This window comes from Protopterus annectens, chromosome 1.part1 (genome assembly GCF_019279795.1).
Source record: "Protopterus annectens isolate FY-2018-M chromosome 1.part1, PAN1.0, whole genome shotgun sequence".
NCBI classification, from domain to species: domain Eukaryota; kingdom Metazoa; phylum Chordata; order Ceratodontiformes; family Protopteridae; genus Protopterus; species Protopterus annectens.
In genome coordinates, this window is record NC_056726.1 from 1,563,022,704 (window position 1) to 1,563,044,250 (window position 21,547).

General features: G+C 39.1%; 1 protein-coding gene across 1 annotated transcript in view; it reads right to left on the bottom strand.

Annotated features, from left to right (window-relative positions):
- STPG1 (sperm tail PG-rich repeat containing 1) overlaps window positions 1-21,547 on the bottom strand; it is a 651,489-nt gene that overhangs the window by 481,875 nt on the left and 148,067 nt on the right. Inside the window, exon 2 of the mRNA XM_044083179.1 lies at window positions 18,390-18,504. Coding sequence (XP_043939114.1) covers window positions 18,390-18,468 — 79 coding nt within the window. The 5' untranslated portion in view covers window positions 18,469-18,504. The remainder of the gene's footprint in view (window positions 1-18,389; window positions 18,505-21,547) is intronic.

Here is a 21,547-nt window from a genome sequence, read left to right on the forward strand (position 1 = left end):
TCACTTTCACACTATATCCCCCTGCCTAATTCAACCAAACCCATTTCACTATTTCAAACTCAAACTGCTACCCTGCTCTATTAAACTCCATATTCCCAAAGGAAAAATGTTCTTTCCACAAACTACTATAAGTAATTCAAAGATCCTGTTCTCTTCTTCATCTATCCTGCTTTTCCTAGCAGGAGACATACACCCTAACCCTGGTCCTCAGACTACTACTAACCTTTCTTCCCCTACCTCACCCTATACCTCCAACCATAAATTCCTTAAGCTAGTTACAATCAATACCCAGAGTTTAAAAAATAAAATAGCTCTCTTCCATGCCTGGCTTAGCCATACTCTTCCAGACATAGTATCACTCTCCGAGACATGGCTAAAGCCCCACATCACTGACTCTGAGATCCTTCCCCCTGGCTTTCAAGCACTCAGATGCGACCGCCAAATCAAAAAAGGAGGAGGAGTAGCATTAATCTATAACAGCCTGCCTAACCTCAGTCCTTACCAAAACCCCATTCCTCAATTTTGCAATGCTGAAATAGTCATAGGGATACTCAAATTGAATAACTACAAAAGTATTTACATTATGAGCATCTACATTCCCCCTGGAAATAATATCCCTACTCTTGAAAACATTCTACTATGGTCCTCAACTAATATTAAACTAGAAACATACATATTAGGAGATGTGAATATAGATTGGAACAAAATTAATAACAATAATCCCTCTTTATCTATTAATCTACTCAACTTCACTCAACTAATAGATGGCATTACCAGACCTAATAAAATCAACCCCCCAGGGTCCACCCTGGACTGAATCTTAGCCTCCCCCACAAATAAGATATCTCACTCTGCTATCCTACCAGACACCTTGAGTGACCATCTCCCAGCTTCCATTCTCCGAGCTACCCACTCCTCCCCTCATCAACACCAATGTACCTATACTCGTAATCTCAAAAAACGTCAACCCTTCTATATTCTCAGAAACACTTAAACAAATCATCTGGGACAATCTTAAATCTCTTCCCCTAGATGAAGCCGTACATTTCTTTAATACTACCTTCCTAGACATTCCAAATGCCCAAGCACCTCCTAGAACCAAACATATAAAACCTTACTCTGTCACATGGCTAACTAAAGATACTAACTCTCTTATGCAACAAAGAGACAAGACTTGGAAATTTTACAATCAGAATAAACTCCCTGACACCCTCCTCAAATACAAGCAACTCTGTAACCTAACCAAGAAGCTTATTACAAAAGACAAAAAATCCTACTACATTAAGCTACAGTCTACCCATTCAAAAAGCCCTAAACAATTCTGGAACTCCATAAACTCTCTCCTGCACCCAGGTACTAAAAACAATCCCTGTCCAGATAATAATTTAACAGACATAAAAATTGCCACCCAATTCAACTCCTTCTTTACCAACTCCATAGCTGAACTCACTAAGATCTTCCCCAATAATATCTCCCCCCTCCACTCAACCCTACATTCCCTTCCCCTACTCAATCTCCCTCTCCCACCCCTCCCCCTATTTTCCATCTAAAACCCATCTCTATCTCTCACATCAAAAAGCTTCTCACTAAACTCAAGCCTTGCTCCAATGCCCCTGACAATATCCCCTCACACTTTCTAAAGCTTGCACCAAACTCAAGCCTTGCTTCAATACCCCTGACAATATCCCCTAACTCTTTCTAAAACTTGCACCAAACTCAAGCCTTGCTCCAATGCCCCTGACAATATCCCCTCACACTTTCTAAAGCTTCTCACTAAACTCAAGCCTTGCTCCAATGCCCCTGACAATATCCCGTCACACTTTCTAAAGCTTCTCACTAAACTCAAGCCTTGCTCCAATACCCCTGACAATATCCCCTCACACTTTCTAAAGCTTGCACCAAACTCAAGCCTTGCTCCAATGCCCCTGACAATATTCCCTCACTCTTTCTAAAGCTTGCACCAAACTCGAGCCTTGCTCCAATGCCCCTGCCAATATCCCCTCACACTTTCTAAAGCTTGCACCAAACTCAAGCCATGCTCCAATGCCCCTGCCAATATCCCCTCACACTTTCTAAAGCTTGCACCAAACTCAAGCCTTGCTCCAATGCCCCTGCCAATATCCCCTCACACTTTCTAAAGCTTGCACCAAACTCAAGCCTTGCTCCAATGCCCCTGACAATATCCCCTCACACTTTCTAAAGCTTGCACCAAACTCGAGCCTTGCTCCAATGCCCCTGACAATATCCTCTCACACTTTCTAAAGCTTGCACAAAACTCAAGCCTTGCTCCAGTGCCCCTGACAATATCCCCTCACACTTTCTAAAGCTTGCACCAAACTCGAGCCTTGCTCCAATGCCCCTGACAATATCCCCTCACACTTTCTAAAGCCTGCACCAAACTCAAGCCTTGCTCCAATGCCCCTGACAATATCCCCTCACACTTTCTAAAGCTTGCACCAAACTCGAGCCTTGCTCCAATGCTCCTGATAATATCCCCTCACCCTTTCTAAAGCTTGCACCAAACTCAAGCCTTGCTCCAATGCCCCTGACAATATCCCCTCACTCTTTCTAAAGCTTGCTGCTAATGCCATTGCCATCCCCATTAGCATTCTCATTAACCAATCCATTCATGAATCTTACGTCCCCAAATTGTGGCGTGCTGCCTATATCCTACCTCTTCACATGCCATCCCCATTAGCATTCTCATTAACCGATCCATTCATGAATCTTACATCCCCAAATTGTGGCATGCTGCCTATATCCTACCTCTTCACAAAGGAGGCAAAAACAATAATATCTCTAATTTCTGTCCAATAGCCATTCTCTCCCTAATATCAAAAATTCTAGAAAAATGCATCCACCACCAACTTATGCCCTTCCTCATCAGTAACCACCTCCTTACCCCTACTCAACATGGCTTCTGCCCCAGCCATAGTACAATAACTACACTCCTCTCATTTTTAGACATAGTAAATCATGCTCGGGACTCAGGAGAAATTGTATCCACTGTCCTTCTAGATCTTTCCAAGGCTTTCGACACTGTCCCCACTCCCACCTTCTAAGTCATCTGTCTAACCTCAATCTCAATCAGCATTCACTTACATGGTTTAAGAGTTATCTTTCTGGCAGATCCCAGGCTGTGAAATGGAAAACTAGTATCTCAACCTTCCTTCCTACCCCAACCAGGGTTCCACAGGGTTCAATACTGGGTCCAGTGCTTTTCAATATATTCATTAATGATTTCCATGCAGCCATTCCCAACACTAAAATAGTGCAGTATGCAGACAACTCTACTTTAATCTGCTCTGCTCCTAATCTTCCTGCTCTCCAAGCAATTACCCAATCTGCCTCTACAGCAACTGAGAACTGGATGTTTCAAAACCTCCTCTCCCTTAATGCTAATAAATCCAAAATCCTACTTTTCTCTCCCTCTAAAAACATGCACCTTAACAAACTATCTTTCAATATTACCAGTAATACCAACTCCCTAATTGAAGTTGTCCCCTTCGCTAAACTACTCAGTGTTACTATCGACGAACACCAAAAATTCGATATTCATGTCCAATTAAATATAAAAAAAAAAACCATCAAAAACTTGGGTTACTATACAGAAACTCACAATTCCTTTCTTCCTCTACCAGGCAAACCCTTGTCACTACCTACTTACTACCATCACTTTTATATAGTGCCCCTCTTCTAACCAACCTTGCATCCTCCATCTCCTCAAAACTAGAAATCTGTTACAACAAAATCTCCAAATTCACTAATAAATCTAAACACTACTCCCACCATTGCTCTTCCTTACACATGCTAAAATGGCTAGAGCTTCCCAACTACCTCAATTACCTCCAACTTACTACAGCCCACAAAATAATCTTTAAACCTACTGCATGCCCTGCTCTAACATACATCCTTCCTTCTTATACTCCCAACAGACCCGTAAGATCTGCACAACAAAATCAACTTGCTATTCACAAACCAAAACGCCCTGCTGGCCAGTGTCTGCTATCCTATTCCCTAGCAAAAAAATGGAACTCTCTTCCCCCCTCACTAAGAATCACCAATAACCTTGAACTCTTTAAATCCCAGCTCCATTCTCATCTCTCCCAAAATTGGAAATGTAATTGCTCTCTGCCCCCCTAATCCTATTAAACTCATTTTCGACCTGTTCTTCATTAAATACTTCTTCACCTTGCTATATTACCAAACAGCCTCCCCTTGATGCTTCTTACATAACTTATACACCTTTAATGTATATAGTGTAAATCCTGCACATACCCTTCTTTCTGTACCTCTCTCCCCCTATATACTTCTTCCATCTAAACCTATATAACACTGTCTAACTAATGTCTCTAACATTCTACAAATTGTGTCTAATACTCTTCTACTATCTTTACCCTCCATCTCCTTGTATTACCCCCTATTGCTTTTCTTCTCACATATGTTCTTCTTTCTAATATACATTTGCCTCTTGTTTCACTACTCAGCTGCCTCTCTCTCTCCTTCCTCCACTCTCGGTATTTATTCCTACTACTCTTCTTACTTCACACCACCCATCTTTGTTACCAAGCATGTTCTGTATAAACTATCCTCAAGTCTCCTATATTCCACTTATTACACTAATTCTTTTTGCTACATCTCACTTTATTCATCTTACAACTTTGTTTAAAACATTATATAATACCAGGATTATTCATAATTGCATTTTATTGTACTTTTTATCATATTTTATTGTATTTTATTTTTTGTATCTTTGTATTTTGGAGCTTTTCTCCCCGGGCCTCCACTGAAAACAGGCTCTTTGAGCCCAGTGGACCTCCCTGGTTATCAAACTGGAAATAAATAAATAAAAATAAATTTGATGTCATTTAGTTACTAAAAGTGACATTGACTCTGCAGAATGTATGCATCTATAAAAGAACATAGGTATTTTCAAAGGAGTTAAACACTTTTATCAGAACTAATTATTTACCATTTAAAGTATATAAGTGAAGGATAACAGAATTTCAAGAGAAAAGAATTCTAAATACAGCCATTTAACAAGTTCAAAAGGTTAACTGATGTTATGTTATCACTGTTGTTTTCTCAAGCTGCAACATCATAAACTTGTTAAAAAGTATCTAAATAGACTCATGCACAGCAGATGTTCTCTAGTGAGGAAAAAAGCATTTTCGGCGGGAAATCGAATCTTGAAGCTTTTAGAGTTTACAGAAAGCAAAGAAAAAAACAAAAAAACCACTTAAGCTGCCTTGTTAGTGCATGCCATGAATCAACAGTCACACAGATGACCAGTTTCCTCACAAAACATCAACATCATGAAAAAATTATCCCTTTCATATAAAAACAGCTATTTAAAAGTAACAACAGCTGCCTCAAATCAGAAATCATTTTATAACATTTCAATCATTTACCCCCTAATTAACCAGACCAGAGGGAAAAAATAACCTAATATATTATATATATATTATATTTAGCCCTCTATAGAACACCATTAATGTACTGTATTAATGTTTATATGTGTCTAAACAAAGAGTCTAAAACATCTAGTTAGAAACATTAATCAGAAACATATTGTTACCTCACCACTGACCCGCTAGAAAAAATGCACTTTGGTATTAAGTCAAATTATACTATTACTGAAGAATTAGAAGACATATATCTTTTGTAGTTATTTAAAAGGGAAAAGTAGGTAAAGTACTTATAATGGGGAAAAAAGAAAAAAGTAACATTATTAACAAAAAGGAATAGGAAGAAAGAAGAGAGAGAGAGAGAGAATGTTATTTAAATACTTAGTACTATATGTAATTAGAAGAGGTAGCTATAGAAAGGAAAAGAGAAAGTTAATAATAAAGATGATTCACATTACCTAACAGTATAGAGATTTTCCAGAATCAAATATATTATGATTCGTAAAACAAAGCATTTAAAATTAGAAGGAATTTATTCATTTGTCCTTTAGCTTCTTAGTTTTCTTTGCTCCTTCCTTCACAGACCATCCATTTTTTTGTTGCCTGCCTCTTCAAACTCTGGGATGACCATTCCATTTCTTCTATGCCCGACAGTATTTTCTTCTTTTGGATAAATTCTACTGCTTCTTGTAGGGAATAAAAGATCTTCACTCCTTCTGGCAAGGTGATTTTTATTTTTGCAGGAAAAAGAATTTGAGCTTTAATATTGGCTTTTTTCAAGGACTTAATTAGAGGAACACACTCATTTCTTTTGGATATGACTGTAGAGGTGTAGTCATTGTCAAAATGAATAACTTTTTCACCCATCTTGATAAGGGAATTAGTCCGAGCTGATTTCAGTACTAAGTCCTTGTCTTGTGACGAAAGAAATCTAACTATTATAGACCTAGAGTGAGATGAATTCAGAGATTAAGCTGGATTCACCAGGGACCGATGAGCCCTGCTGGACAGAGGCATGGGGAACTAATGGCTCTGCTGGACTGAGGCACAGGGAACTAATCTAAGGGGGCAGCAAATGCCAACACATTCTGGCTAGGCTTATAGATGCCCTCGGGCAGATAGCCTAGTACTTACCTATGAACCTATGAACAAGACCATTTCCTGAATTTGCAAGACCTATCTGTATCTGGTTCAAGAACTCCTGTGGACAAAATGTTTTGAGTGTCTTTGAGGATGGGAAAGACTGATGATATTCCTTTCATGTTAAAGTGCAGCTTCACCTGAAAGGGATACATTCCCCAAATAAGATTCCCAGCCAAAGTCAAAGACATTTTACAGCTGGAAATCTAACATTTGGGACAGTATGAAAGATTTCCAGGGTCTGATATCACCTTGTCCAACTACCAATGTATTGCCATTCCTCTCCCAAGACTGGGATTCAGGATAGACAAAAACCCATTGGTTCTGACTGCTTTTCTCAAGAATTCCAGAGATAATGCTGAAAAAATTCCTCATGTGTAGCCCAACATTATGAACCATACGGATGATGGCTGACACATGACCCTAAAGTTTTTCAATGTGCCACTAATGAGTAGTTCTAGGTTTGATTCCCACAGTTTGTCTTTGTTACTGCATGGTGCTGACTAACCAGGGAGTTCTGTTGAGTCACCCTTAAAAGAGGGGTAATTGCCTTTAGTAAGTTTACTGAGTTAACAAATAAAAGCAAAAGCCAGCTTTCACCACCTATGTGAGCTATCTAGAGCTTCTGGTAATTGAACCCAGTGGCAATGGGAAATTTCAGCAGTACTGGGAAGACAAGAACTATATGCTAGAGCTTTAAACCATTCCAACCTCCTTCTATTTTATATTACACAAGCAGGCAGCCATCTTTGTCTTTAAGACTCACACTAGAACCAAGTAAAACATTTGGACTCCATTTGGACTCCATTTGTCATCCACGAAAGTACATTTTAACTGCTGCACTATCTTATCACTTAAATCAGTTTTGCATGGTTCCTATTTTGTCTTTGTTCTGAATCTGAAGTTAAAGCTACTAATTAAAGGCATTCTATACCTTGCAGTGTTTATTGAAATTGTTTTTGTGATATGCCTAGGTATTTAAATCACTTTGAATGGGCTCTCACATTTTTCTACAATTAATTTGGATTTTACAGTTTCCATTTTTTCTGATCCTGTAACTACTGTACGTTAGTCACTTTTCAAGCTAAAAACAAAAAGTTAGCTTTGGCTAGCTGTGTGAGTTGTATCTACAGCTTGTGGTAATTAAGTGCAGTGTCAGTGGGAGATTTCTACAGTTCTGGAAAGATAATCACTATTGGCTAGCACCTCCTAGTATTTTATATTACACAAACAGTTGGCTATCATTGTCTTTAACCTCTTGAAAACAGAAAATCTCTCTTCAAACTTGTCCCAAACAAAGCATTTGGCCTCCATTTTGTATCTAGATAAGTCCATTTAACTACTCACTTTGCACTTATCATTTAAATTAGTTTTGTATGGTTTCTGTTTTGTGTTTGTTCTAAGTCTAAAGTTAAAGCTATTAATTATAGTCCAAAAACAGTGGTCTGAGTGCCCACAATTAAAACTAGTAAACCTGGAATAAGGCACAAATGAAGCTCAGCAAATGGATAACGTCTTTAATGGACACAAGCACAAATAAATCCACAGCAAACGAAATCACAGCAGCACAGCACAGCAAACGAACTCATAGCAGCACAATAATTCCATTTGCTGAGCTCCGTTTGTGCCTTTTTCCAGGTTTGCTATTAATTATAGTCATTGTATAGTCTGCAGTGCTTCCGTCTTCAAGTTGTTTTTGTGTTGTGCCAAGGTATAGGTTCATAGGTTCATAGGTTGGTACTAGGCTATCGGCCCTAAGGCCTATGCAAGCCTAGCCATAACAATTCCCTGGAAATTTTTTCCCACAATATTTACTTCTCTGAGCCCCTTTCTAGCAGGGTGACTGACATGATCCCCGGGGTGAATTTCCTATCTCCCATTCAATCATCAAGGTTCCTTTTGAAGAGGGCCAATGAGGCGCTCTGCTTGACATGTATGGGCAGTCTATTCCAGAGTATGGGGAGTCTCTGGGTCAGGAACCTATCCCTCCAGCATGTTTTGTTCATTGTGATGATAAGGTTTAGATCCCTGAAGCGTGTGGCTCTGAGGGATTGGGATTTCTTTAAGTGGAGCATGTCCAACAGCTCAGGGTTTGACATGGCCTTGTATGTTAAGCAGAGATCACCTCTGAGTAGACGATATGCCACAGAGTATAGCTGGAGTTTTTTTAGATGGTCAGCATATGGCATCTGCTTAGGCCTGTGATTCTTTTAGTGAGGTATTTCTGTGGCCTTTCCAGCTGTTGCAGATGTCTTGTGAGGTACATACCAAATGAGGCATTATACTCTATAATGGGTCTAATGAGGGATGAGTATAGTGGGACAATGACCTCCTTTTTTCTGGATGAAAAGCCCTCAGTGATGATGTGTGCCATGTAGAAGGATTTCCTGATTGTTGTGGTGATGTGGTTATCAAAAGTGAGACCACTGTCCACTTGTGTCCCTAAGTCTCTCATCACACTTTCGATGTTTAGTGTCCTGCCACCTATGTGGCAGTTCATGGGTACATGTTTTTTTCCAAAGGGGATAACTATACATTTCTGAGCCCATGACTCTGGCACCAGGCATCTGTTTCTGTAAGGCCCTTTTGTAGAATATCCACATCATTTGGGGATTCAATAATAGCTCCCAGTTTGCAGTCATCTGCAAACTTTGTTAGCCAGAATCTCTTAGTGTTGGCCTGTATTTCAGAGAAGTAGATGCCAAACAAGAGTGGTCCCAGGACTGAATCCTGAGGTACTCCACTTGTCACTTGTCTGGAGCTGGATTTGGATTCGGCTACTTTAACAGTCTGGGTTCTGTCAGTAAGCCAGTTGGCAACCCATCAAGTGACGTAGGGATTTATGCCCAGCTTAGTAAGTTTATCTATGATTCCAGAGTGGGGGATGGTGTCGAAGGCCTTGGCGAGGTCCAGATAGGCTGTGTGGACCGCCTTACCCTCATCCACAGCTCTGGAGACCGATTCAAAGAAGTCAATCAGATTCAGGAGACAAGATCGGCCCTTCACAAACCCAAACTGAGTGGGGTCCAGTGTCTGAAGGTTGCCAATGCTTTTGTTTATAAGTTCCATGATAATGCGTTCCATGCCCTTGCAAATCAGGCTTGTCAGACTGATGGGACGGTAGTTCCCAGGATCCAAGGCGGATCCTCCCTTATGGAGCGTGATAACTGTAGCTGTGCGCTACTCAGTGGGCACGAAGTCTGAGGTGAGGCTATGATTAAACATAACACTTAGGTGGGGTATTTTAATCAGTTTTGAATGGGATGTCTCATTTTTCCGCAACTGATTTGGATTTTACAGATTGCAATTTTTTGAGCGGTTAAGTCTGCATTTTTCATCTAATTACTGTACGTCAATCACTTTTCAAACTTAAAACAAAAGCCAGCTTTGGCTAGCAGTGTGAGTTGTATCTAGTGCTTGTGGTAATTAAATCAAGTGGCAGTGGGAGACTTCTGCAGTTATATGAAGATAAACACTATTGGCTAGAGTGCCTAGAGCTTTAAGCTATTTCTGTTCTCATGATATTTCTATATTACATGAGCTGTCAGCTATCTTTGTCTTTAAGACTCTTGTAAACTGAAAAACTCTCCTCAAGCTAAAACCAAACAAAGCAGAATTCCATTTTGTATCCAGAGAAGTGCATTTTAACTACTGCACTTATCTTACCATTTAAATCATTTTTTCCACCCAAATAAACACTGTTATGCTTTTAAACTTGGAGGCTAGTGAACTGCCCATCTCTACTGTATCTCATTCACTCCAATGGAGCTCAGAAGATTTGCACTGTAACTTCCAATGGGCAAAGCCTTTTGACAGAATCAAATTATGCCCTCACATTTCAAGCAAATGTTCATATTTCTGCAACCACATGGGTTATGAAAGATGTATAAATGGCAAATTATTCAGCACAAACTATTTTTTAGTAGTAGTATTTGTTAGGTTCTAGGCATTAAATCAAATTTTATAAGTCACAGTAAACACAGTAACTATAACATTTGCAATATTTTGTAAAAACTTATAATATCTCAGCAACCACTCAAGTTACACACATACTGTTAGCAATGTTTTATTCATTTAAATGAGAGCTTTCCTATAAGGTTATGGAGTTCTGTCTGTGTTACTTGCTGTTGAGATATGTAGAAAAATGTGAACATTATATCTATATAAATTAATATCATAAAAACAACAGTTAATATCTATTTACCTGCACTAGACAGAGGTCAAATATTACCAGTTGAGCTTGCCATTATATAAGCTTTAAGATAAAATATTTTAAAACCTTGTACATTGCATGGTTTTGGAATTACTGATGGAAATATGACCAAGCAATATTTGATGCCTAAAAGCGTCAGTAAGAATTAACTGCAGATGCACCTGGAGATGTCACTCGGCTGCAATGAGTTATATTAGGACTTGGAAGTTCCTCCTACTCTCATCTCCTGCATAAAGGCTTTTGCAGTTCCTTCCAGTTTTGTCTCCTCAGCTCATCTCATTGGGTATTGGCAGATCAAACTGGGAAGGCCCTTCCTTTAGTCTGTTAAAGCTTGGGATAGCCGTCATTTCATGATTATCTCATGCTTATTACATATTTAAGCTGTACTTACAATCACCCTCATTTTGATACATTTATGCAAATTCAGCCACTTGTCTCATTTTGTATCAAAAGTAACTTTTTAGGACCTTAGCTTTATAACTTCATTTGCAGTAGTGGGAAAACTGTAAATTACCTCAAGAACTAGCCATCATTTATACATTATACCAAACTTCAATTTCCATAATAAAATTACTTGTAAAAGTTAACAGCCTAGGTCTTTAGTCTTGTAGTTTCATTCACAACTGTGGTGGAATTATGAACTACTGCAGGATCTGCACTTCATTTAATCATTTATTACTGCATTTTTCCATAAGCAGTGTTTTTGATAAATCTCTGCCTGGGCTGGTGCCTTGGACTGTAGTTTGAATTGCAATAGTGGCAGTATTGTAATGTTTGCTGCAGGATTTGTGCTTCCATGTTTCTACAGCTGTTTACATTCCAGCTTTGCTGCTACAGTCTTACATTCTGTTTACCATTTGCCTGCTTAAAATTGCATTCCAGTGCCTTTTACATTTGCTACTGTGGATAGATTTGCCATTGGTTTACCCATATTCGTGTGTCTTCTACATTGCTACAGTCTTCCCAGCCCCCCCTCCCCCCAACTGATATATTAAGTACAGCTCTCCCTGGTGATCCCTATTGTTTGCACACTGATTACAGTTTGTCCCTGCCCTACTGTAAAAGCTAAAGTTTCTGAAATTCCAAGCTTCCTGGAGTCATTGATCTAAAGCTCAGAATCATATGACTTAGTGGACTGTGATTTGCAACAGGTACTGAAATCACAGAGGTCCATTACTGGTTTCATTTGACTGGATCACTAGTTCATCTGTTATAACTTGCACAAAGATGCACCCACCCAAGTCCTTTATTTAACACTCTGAGAAGCATGGAAAGCCCTGAACTGTGAGAAATGAGCTTTTCATCAAAAAAAGAAAGAAAAAGCTGCACAGAGTTGCACTTAGTTCACTGCTGCTGCTGTTGGACTCATTCTAAAGTGTGTTTTCTGCTCAAGAGCTTTTTTCCCCTATAGGAGACCTGCAAAATCTATACAACCTTAGAAATCCAGGTCTGAGACTCAAATAACACATGCCAAGCACAAATAAATAGACCTATAGCTGTAATACACTTCTGATCAGATAACTAGGCATTTCCACACACCTTAATAGTAAATCTTCTTAAACAATATCCTAAACAAAAGCAGTTATAGTCACCCCTGCTCTCCTCAGCCATTCCTATCAAAACCATGGATCAGCACATTCCCACGACTTCTGTAGACAGCTTAATTGAAATTATTTTGAGATGGTGTAAGCATTTTCTCGTGGTATTATCCAAACAGTATAACACAGAATGTGTGGAATACACATATATAATATCCTTGGAGACATAAATGTCATATACAGTAAACTCAGACACCAAAATTGCCAGCATTGCACCCCCACACAATGCCACACTAATGCCATCACAATACACATAATCCATCATCTGCTGAAGTTCTGAAGATTAACTTGCCTAAACCTCAAAGACCTACAAAATGCAATGCAGGCACAAAGCACACTCAGCAAGTTAAGCCTTTCTCCTCACATAGCACATGGAGTTCTAAAGATGTTGACTCCATAAGACAGGTATCTAGCCAACCAAACATTCACGTTATAGGTGACTCTGTTGTAAGACATACAGATGTACCTCTTACCAAGCTTAGCAATGAAAGAATGAAGGGTAGTTGCTTGTCTGGTTCCAGGATCCATCAGATCACACACACACACTTAAGTCCTTGAACAAGTACCAGTATGATTCTGTCATAGTACATGTGAGTGTCAATGACTTGAGATGTATCTTTCTGGACTTTATGAAGAGAGACATGCTGGAGCTCTCAGACTGTGTCCCAGAGAGGTATGAGCATAGCATTGAGTAGAGGTCCATCTTCTCCAAGCATGATGCTGCAATATGAGCAAAAAATGCATGACTTCAACAATTGGCATAGTTTTGGTGTCATTCAAAGGGGGGTCCAATATTTGTCAGCCTGGGAGGATATGATTGAAAGACCATGCTACTTTGTTAGGGATGGCCTGCATCTGTCCCTTCCAGAGTTTCAGTTATTGCAAAGACATTGTCCACCCCCATAGTGCCTTCTTTAGGCAATGGCAACCTGATAAACCTACCAACATAACAAAGTAAGCAAAGGAAAATATGAAGGTGTTACTGATCAATGCTAGGAGCCTAAACAAGAAACTACACTCCTGGAGGATGTAGATGTCTGTGTAATCACCGATACATGATTTAAAGTGACACTGAGCCCTCCAGCTGTGCTGGGTTATAACATCTTTTCCATGTTTAGGCCAGCTATTTCACAAGAGGAGAAAAAAGGAGGTGGTATCTCAGTCTTCATCCAGAAGAGACTCACATCAAGGCGGGTAAAGCAGCATGAGACACTAGAACTTCTTAGTGTCCAATTAACAATCAGAAAAGTCCCTTAACATATATTAGCTATCTATAGAACTACTTCTATGACCCATGAAAACCATAACAACTATGTACAGGAACTGGAATCCCTCAGTATTAAATCCAGTGCCATTTTCCTATCTTTAGACTGGGAAACCTACACCACCACTAATGCACAAGCACAGAGATTCCTGGTCTTTGTCAATATAAATGCCCTGGAACAATTAGTCAGAGTACCCACTAGGGGTAAATAACATCTTGGATATTGTCTTTAATAATATGGGAACATCTTGCACCATCCCCTGTGTATTTCATCACTTGTTAGGTCTTATTATAAAGTAGTCACCTTCACATTAAACTAAACCCGAGACCCCTTCCATCTGATGTACCTTTAGAAATTTCTCTAAGACAAACTACCTACTCCTAAGTGTTATATAAGCAAGCTTCAAATAGATTCATAGATTCATAGAATGTTACTAGGCTAATGACCCAGGGGCCTTTCTAAGGCTAGCCAAGTTTTCCTGAAAGAATAATGATTTCCTGTATTCAAATAGGGCACTGAGGGCCAGACATTTATTAGCTACCTTTGTCCATACTGGACATGGTTGCCATGCCCAGTGTAAATTTCCTATTCCCCATCCACTGGTCTAGGTTGTACTTAAACTGGGTAGCAGGCAAACTCAGCTTCCCATGGATGGGAAGCCTGTTCCATAGGAAGGGCAGTCTCTGGGACACATATCTGTCTCTCCAACATGTTCTCTATAACTCTCAGACCAAAATTCAAGTCCCTAGACCTTGTACTTCTTCTACTCTTTAACTTACAAATATGTAGGAGATTCATAAGTATGGGGTTTTCAGATGTCACCTCTCAGCAGTCTATAGGAGATTAAATAGAGGGAAAGGGCTTTAAGGGGCTCTGCATGAGGCAGGTTTGTTATGCCTTGTATTCTTTTTGTAAGGAACCTCTGAGGTCACTGTAGTTGCTGCATATGTCTGGTCAGGTACAAACCAAAGGGAGCATTGTACTCTATGATTAGTCTCATAAGGATGGAGTACAGTGGGTAATGACCTCTTTGGACCTAGATACCATGCCCTTACTTAGAAGGTATGCAACCTAAAAGTATTTCCTCATCACTGTGGCTACATGGTGATCGAAGGTAAGGCTACTTTCTACCTGCGTACCCAGATCCCTGACTACGAGGTCGATTTTTAGGATGTATTATTAACAGACTAGCCAGGGTGGTTGACTTCCCAAAGGGTACAATTATGCATTCCTTAGCATTGAGTTTAAGACCATGGCTTTGGCATCATTTGTTAGTCAGAGATAGACCTTCCTGAAGAATGCTAGTGCCTGCAGGGGAGTCAATGATAAGCCCCAGCTTGTAATCATCTGCAAACATAGTCAGAAACCTTCAGCATTTGTTTCCATTTCAGAGAAATAGATACCAAAAAGGAGAGGGCCCAGTACCAAGCCCTGGGGTCTCCACTAGTGACTGGACTCTTGGGGTAAGTGGCCTCATCTATTTTAACCTCCTGGGTCCTATCAGTGAGCCAGTTGGATATCCAGCAGGTGATAAAAGGCTTTATACCTAAATTAGTGAGCTTGTCTATAATGCTTGTGTGGGGTATTGTATCAAAGGCCTTGGCCAGGTCGAAGTAAGCTGTGTGCACAGTCTTACTTTCATCCAGTGACTTGATGATCTTCTCAAAACATTCCGCCAGATTTAATAGGCATGACCTTCCTTTAACAAAGCTGAACTGTGATGGGTCCAGCATTTGCAGATTACCTATGTCCTCATTTATCATGTCTTCGATGATTCTTTGCAAGGCCTTACATATGAGGCTGGTAAGACTTATGGGCCTGTAGTTACCCAGATCTGTGGTTGGACCATGTTTGTGTAGGGGAATGAATATAGCCATCTTCCATTCCTTGGCACAAAACCTGATTGAAGACTACAGTTGAAAAGTGATTCAAGTGAACCAGAGAGGTCATGTTTCATGCTATTTATTAAACATCCTGGGATGTTATCGGGGCCCACTGATACAGTGTTTTTAGCCTTGGAAAGTGCATTGATGACCTTTTCCCTAGTATATGGTTGGGAGGACTGTGCTATGTAGCATTTACTTTGGAATATCAGGGGAGAGTTGGGTGAGAGAAATCTGAGCTGAACCTGAAAGCCAAAAGGTTGACAATGTCCTCCAGGTCAGTGTGGGTAATGCCATTTACAATAAGTGCTGCGCATTGTTGTGTATTTCCTCTGAGGTTACGGACATAACTGTAGACAGCTTTGTGGTTGTCCTTTGCCTGAGAAGCTATTTTTCTTTAAATTTAACCTTTGAAGTATTAGTTAGCCCTCCCCACCAAACCCAGTTAACCTCACTGAATATGCAGAAATGTACACTACTGCACTATGCCTCACCTTTGAGCCTCATATTAATAACACAATAAAAACCGTGAACAAAAAATTAGGTACCCTCTACAGAATCAAACCCTTTCTGACTCCACTAGCCAGGACCACTATCGACCATACCCACCTTATCTCAACCCTACTATATGCCTCTCCTATCTATACCAAACAATGTAAAAGCAATCTGAACAAGCTGACTACCTCCTATAACAATATTGCCAGGTTTGCAACTGGGTCAACCTATAGAACCCATCATTGTAGCAATCTCAATCAACTAGGCTGGTTAGAATTGCCAAATCTTATACTATTGAACCAACTAATAGTAGCCCATAAGATCCTGTATTAACCTACAAATACACCAATACTCACTAACCTAATCACTCCCTATAATAATCTCAAAACCCTTCGCTCATCAAACAAACTACTGGTACAAATAGCTAAAACCAATAATTTGGCCGGTGACTCATTGTTCTCTAATACCATGGGTAAAATCTGGAACACCCTCCCTATTCACCTAACCTCCCTATCCTCAGCTAACCTATTCAAAAGCAAACTAAAAATCTACCTTAAATCACACTGGTTATGCCCCTCTGTTACCCCAGACTAAGAAGTTAACCTGTCCATCGACACTAATCTTCTTACCTGTATAAGCTTGTTTCTTTTCTACTGACAATTATGTGTATGTTATTCTACAGTTGAATAGTGTCCTTGTACATATTTTGTATGAATATCTTTAGCTGTTATATACTAGGACTCTTGTGTGGCTTTTTGTGTGACTTTACAGTTTAATAGTGTCAATGCACATATTTTGTATGGATATCCATAGCTGCTGTGCACTAGGTATCTTTCTTGTTAATGACCTAAATCCAATGAAATGAAATGTCTGTCAAATCTTTGTAATTTTACCAATGTCTTTGTACATATTCATCTGTATGTGGAGCTTTTCTCCCCGGGCCACCACTGAAAATGGACATATATCCAGTTGGACTAGCTTGGTCAACAAATGTAAAATAATAAAATAAAACTATACCAGCATGTAAACAGCTTCATAGAGGCAGCTGTACCCTGTAGAATTTTGACCAAAAGAAGAGGAATTCCCAGAATGATATAGCCATACACTAAGGCTGATGATATAGTGAACCTACTGACCAATAAATTCATCTCGAAATTTACTCCTGTCTCCCCTGTGATTGTCCAATAAAATATATCTGAAATTGACTCACCTTCAGCTATCACTCAAGACCTAAAAGGCCTATCAAAACTAAAAATACTATATTAATCAATCTTAACATATACCCAGATGCGTCCTAAAGAGCATGAAGCATGATTTAGCCACACCCCTAGCAACACTGTTCAACCTTAGCCTGCACAGAGGTTTTGTACCAAGGGAAAGGAGTACAGTTACTTTCAGTCCCCTGCATAAGGAAGGAGCTTCCACAGATCCAGGCAATTACAGACTGATACGTTTGACCAGCCTCATATGTAAAGACACGTTAAGACTTATCATGAAATTAATCAATAAGAGCATAGGTAACCATCAAATACTCGATTGATCTCAGTTTGGATTCAAGGGCAGGTTATGCTTACTCAACCTGGTAGACTTTTTTGAAAAGATCATTAAAGCAATGGATGAAGATAAAAGGGTATACACCATATACCACGACCTGACCAATGATTCTAGCACAGTCTCCAGCTCAGGAATAGTATAAAGCTAAATAAAAGGGTCCACTTTGGAATTTTGAAATTTCACAATCTCGACGGTCTAAATACTGACACTCAGACAGAATTGAGAAATCTTGAAACCTGTAAGTGGAGATCGCCACACAGTGCGGAACGGGAACATTACCATTCTCTTCACTGTAGTGTGATCTCGGAGTTAATATATTTAAGTTGCAGGGAGTGTGGGGGTGCAGGGAGTCCTGCCCCCCTGAAAAAATGTCTTTTTTGATGTATTCGTGAATTTTTTTTTTTTTTTTTTGTTATTTTGAGATTTCACAATTTTGATGCTCTGAGTGTCAGTATTTAGAATGTCAGGATTGTGAAATTTTGAAATTCCATAGTGGACCCATATAAAAAGGGAATACACCCCTTTATCACCTGCTGGATTGACAACTGGCTCACAGATAGGATGCAAACGATCAAAATAGGGGACGCTACCTCCACAAAGAGACCAGTCACCAGTGGAACTTACAAAAATATTACAAACTAAAACTGGTTTCAGTAATTAATTGAAATAACCATTTAGGGAAAACCAGATAAGTAAACCAAAACCAAACTTAAAGCCAGATATGCACTGTGCATGTATTTAGTGTCAGCAGAGGTTATTCCTGATTAGCAGGACAGCAACAGTGTTATTTAATTAATTGCAGAAGTGCTAGACGTGACTGTTTTCAGTTTTACCTTTATGTAGCTTCCCATGCTCCGCAGCATGAAGCATTCGGTAATCTGAATTTAATGACTGAATGGTGTCTGTTGCCATTTCAGAAGGATTGTAGTAGGATCAGAATGGTGACAGCTAATAAAAAATAAATAACAGAGTAGTCATGCATTTAGTATGTAACAATGCAAATATTTAACAATAAGTGAACAGCAATACACTAATCATTATGTTTCTTTTTAAACAGGACCACCCAAATGTACTTAAAAAGTGCAGAAAATTATGTGTTCCCACAACAGTGAAAAAGCATATATTTGTTGTATTTTCAGAAACACTTCTAGTCATCTATACTATTTAAGTTATTCACCACAGAGCGGGTAGTTACAACAAAGAAGGTAGAATATTGATGAAATAACAGTGACAACAATAAAAATGAGATAATTGTACATTTCCCTAATCATAAATAAAACTGTAAAATATATATTGTAAAAATGTCTGGATTCTTCATCTCAGAAGAAAATAAATATAAGTAAGAGATAAAAAAAAAACACAACTGACAGTGATTATCAAAGCTGTAAGAAAAAATATTGAAGTGAGGCCAATAAATGTCCCAATTAACTGTACCTTTAACAAAATGACAACTGAACTTTTGGTTTTATTTTTAAATGAACTATTCCGCACAGTTTTCTCAAACTATAATGCCATTTGTAGAGTTCTATGACGTGGTAAGTGTAATGTCCCTGCTGTGGGCTAGTAATCAAGGAGTCTTAATCCTCACCATGGACACTGGTGAGGAATGTTCACTTGGAACAGAAATAGATACACACAGTATTTCCAGATGCAGCTCTCTGCACCAAAACCAATTTCCCTTAAGAGCACACAGGGAACACACTCCTGTCCTGGGGATGGGTTTCCCCCCTCTCTCTATCAAAGCCCCAAATAAGACCCCCCCCACTGACACAGTTGTAGAGTTGAGTCCTCACTTAGGTGTTCCAAGCCAAGGCATCCTCCACCCTCTCTGTAAAACCAGTGCTCTGTGTCTCTCCTCCAAGTAGCTGACACACACACTCTTTGAGATTTGATTTTCACACACACACACACACACACACACACACACACACACACACACACATACACGTGAAAGGCTGGGACATATTTACCAGCTATGCCTCTTTTGCCCAGACTATAAGGAAGATACTGCCACCAGAACACTCCAAAGCCAGCTACTCCAAGGATCTTTGAAGGGTACCTAATTATACTAAGTAAAATTAATACTAATACAAATGGTATTGTTTGACCAATGGAGCAAGACTTTCAGGAGCAGCTACAGTGTCACTAAATAAATACAAGTACTCTCAAAGGTTAAAATATTCTCTAAAAGACCATCCACAATGAAACATTTAAATATTTTTAATAATAAATAATAAAAGAACACAAAAAGTACTAAATATCTATTTATAATAAACACCAGAGTTTCAATCACAGGAAATATTAAAAATAACAGAGATGGATAAATTCGCACAGAGACAGGAAAACAGTACTTAACTAATCTTACTATATTCTCCTGACTGATCTAAAAAATTACTATTCACTGGTTACTTACTAGACTAAGGCAAGATGAAGTGAGCGAGTGATCCTTCTTTGTCAAGTTTCAAAAACATACTGCCCTGACACTTCTGACTCATCTAGTATTAAAACATCATTTCAGTCCGGGATTACAGAATGACATCACATGCATCTGGTCATCTGACTCTTTTTCCCACACTACCACCTTTACTAGAAACTGAAACAGAATTTAGTTCATATGTGTAATAATACACACACATATAGAGCTTTGTTAAGATGTGTTATAGCATCTGGAAGCTATAAAACCATTTCAAAAAAAATTCACCCTTCCAGGTTAGCAATTAGTTCATCCCTAAGGACAATATAGTAGGATTCCTAGTCCTGGTTTTCACAGACATGCTGTCTCTGGCTGCAATCAGAACTGTAAGATACAATCTTTATGGCCTAAACCAGGAAATATAATTTCAGACTATTTTTCAAAGTTAGCCAGACTGAGATTAACTTCTCTTTGAGTATCCTCTTGTTACAACATATTCATTTCAACAATTACAATACAGTCTGACATACAGGTGTATTTCTTTTCTGTCCAGCAGGACCCACTGTTGGTACATTTTTAACGCAAGCAGCTTTACAAATACATTTTCAACACAAGTACCCGTACACATCAGTTTGATATACAAATGACATATAATTTGTTACAAAACTGCAGCTAGCTATGGTGGCATACATTATGTTATACATCCACTGTCCTACTTCTCCTGGCATAGCTGGCAATACCTCACAGCATCACAGTAAGTTTATGCAGAAAATTTTGAATATGAGATCATGTATTTTTGAAATGGTTCTAAAAGCAAAGAGCATAAATTTGTTAAAACCTCTCAGGGCTTGACATATGATTCAAACTGTCATTATAATGGGTTAGGATTGTGAAAATCTTTAAGCATTTACCTTCCACTTTAGGTGTTGAAATTAAAAAAAGTCAGAACTGGGTTGATATCTTTTGACCTGTTCAACTCCATCAACATTTAATTTGCCTAGTTTGCTGATATGAATTCTAACGTGGCTTGTCTCTTGCAGAAAACAGATTGAAACTAGGTTGAGCAGGTAGAAAAAGGATTAAAAAAAAACAAATGCAGTAAAAAAGAAAAATAAATAAAGGGATTAAAAGTCTAATCTGAGACCCTAATCACTCAAGTTGGAGGGGGGATTCAAGAATCTAAAGAGTGAAGTAGAGATGAAACAGACTAAGTTTCCAGTCAACAAGCTCTTCTTTTCACTCACCTTTGTTGCAGAAGGCTATGGGATTTATTCCCACACCAGGTAGACTGATTGTTGACTCTGTACAGCAGCATAAGGAGGCAGATGAGATGTTAATCCAGGGCCTCATCTGTTTGAGTTGCTGGTAGCTCAAGTGGATGTAAAAGTCCCCACAACACCTATGGGAAAGATAATGGGAAGTTCCCCAATGTCCTGGCCAAATTTCCCCTAATAGTATAAATACCATCTCAGGTTTCCTCTGAAAAGAGGCTACTAGCTTAGTGGGACTAACCTAGTCAACAAAGGATAAATGTCCTTCTTATTCCTCATATCTACTGTCTTTTACAATGTTTTGTAT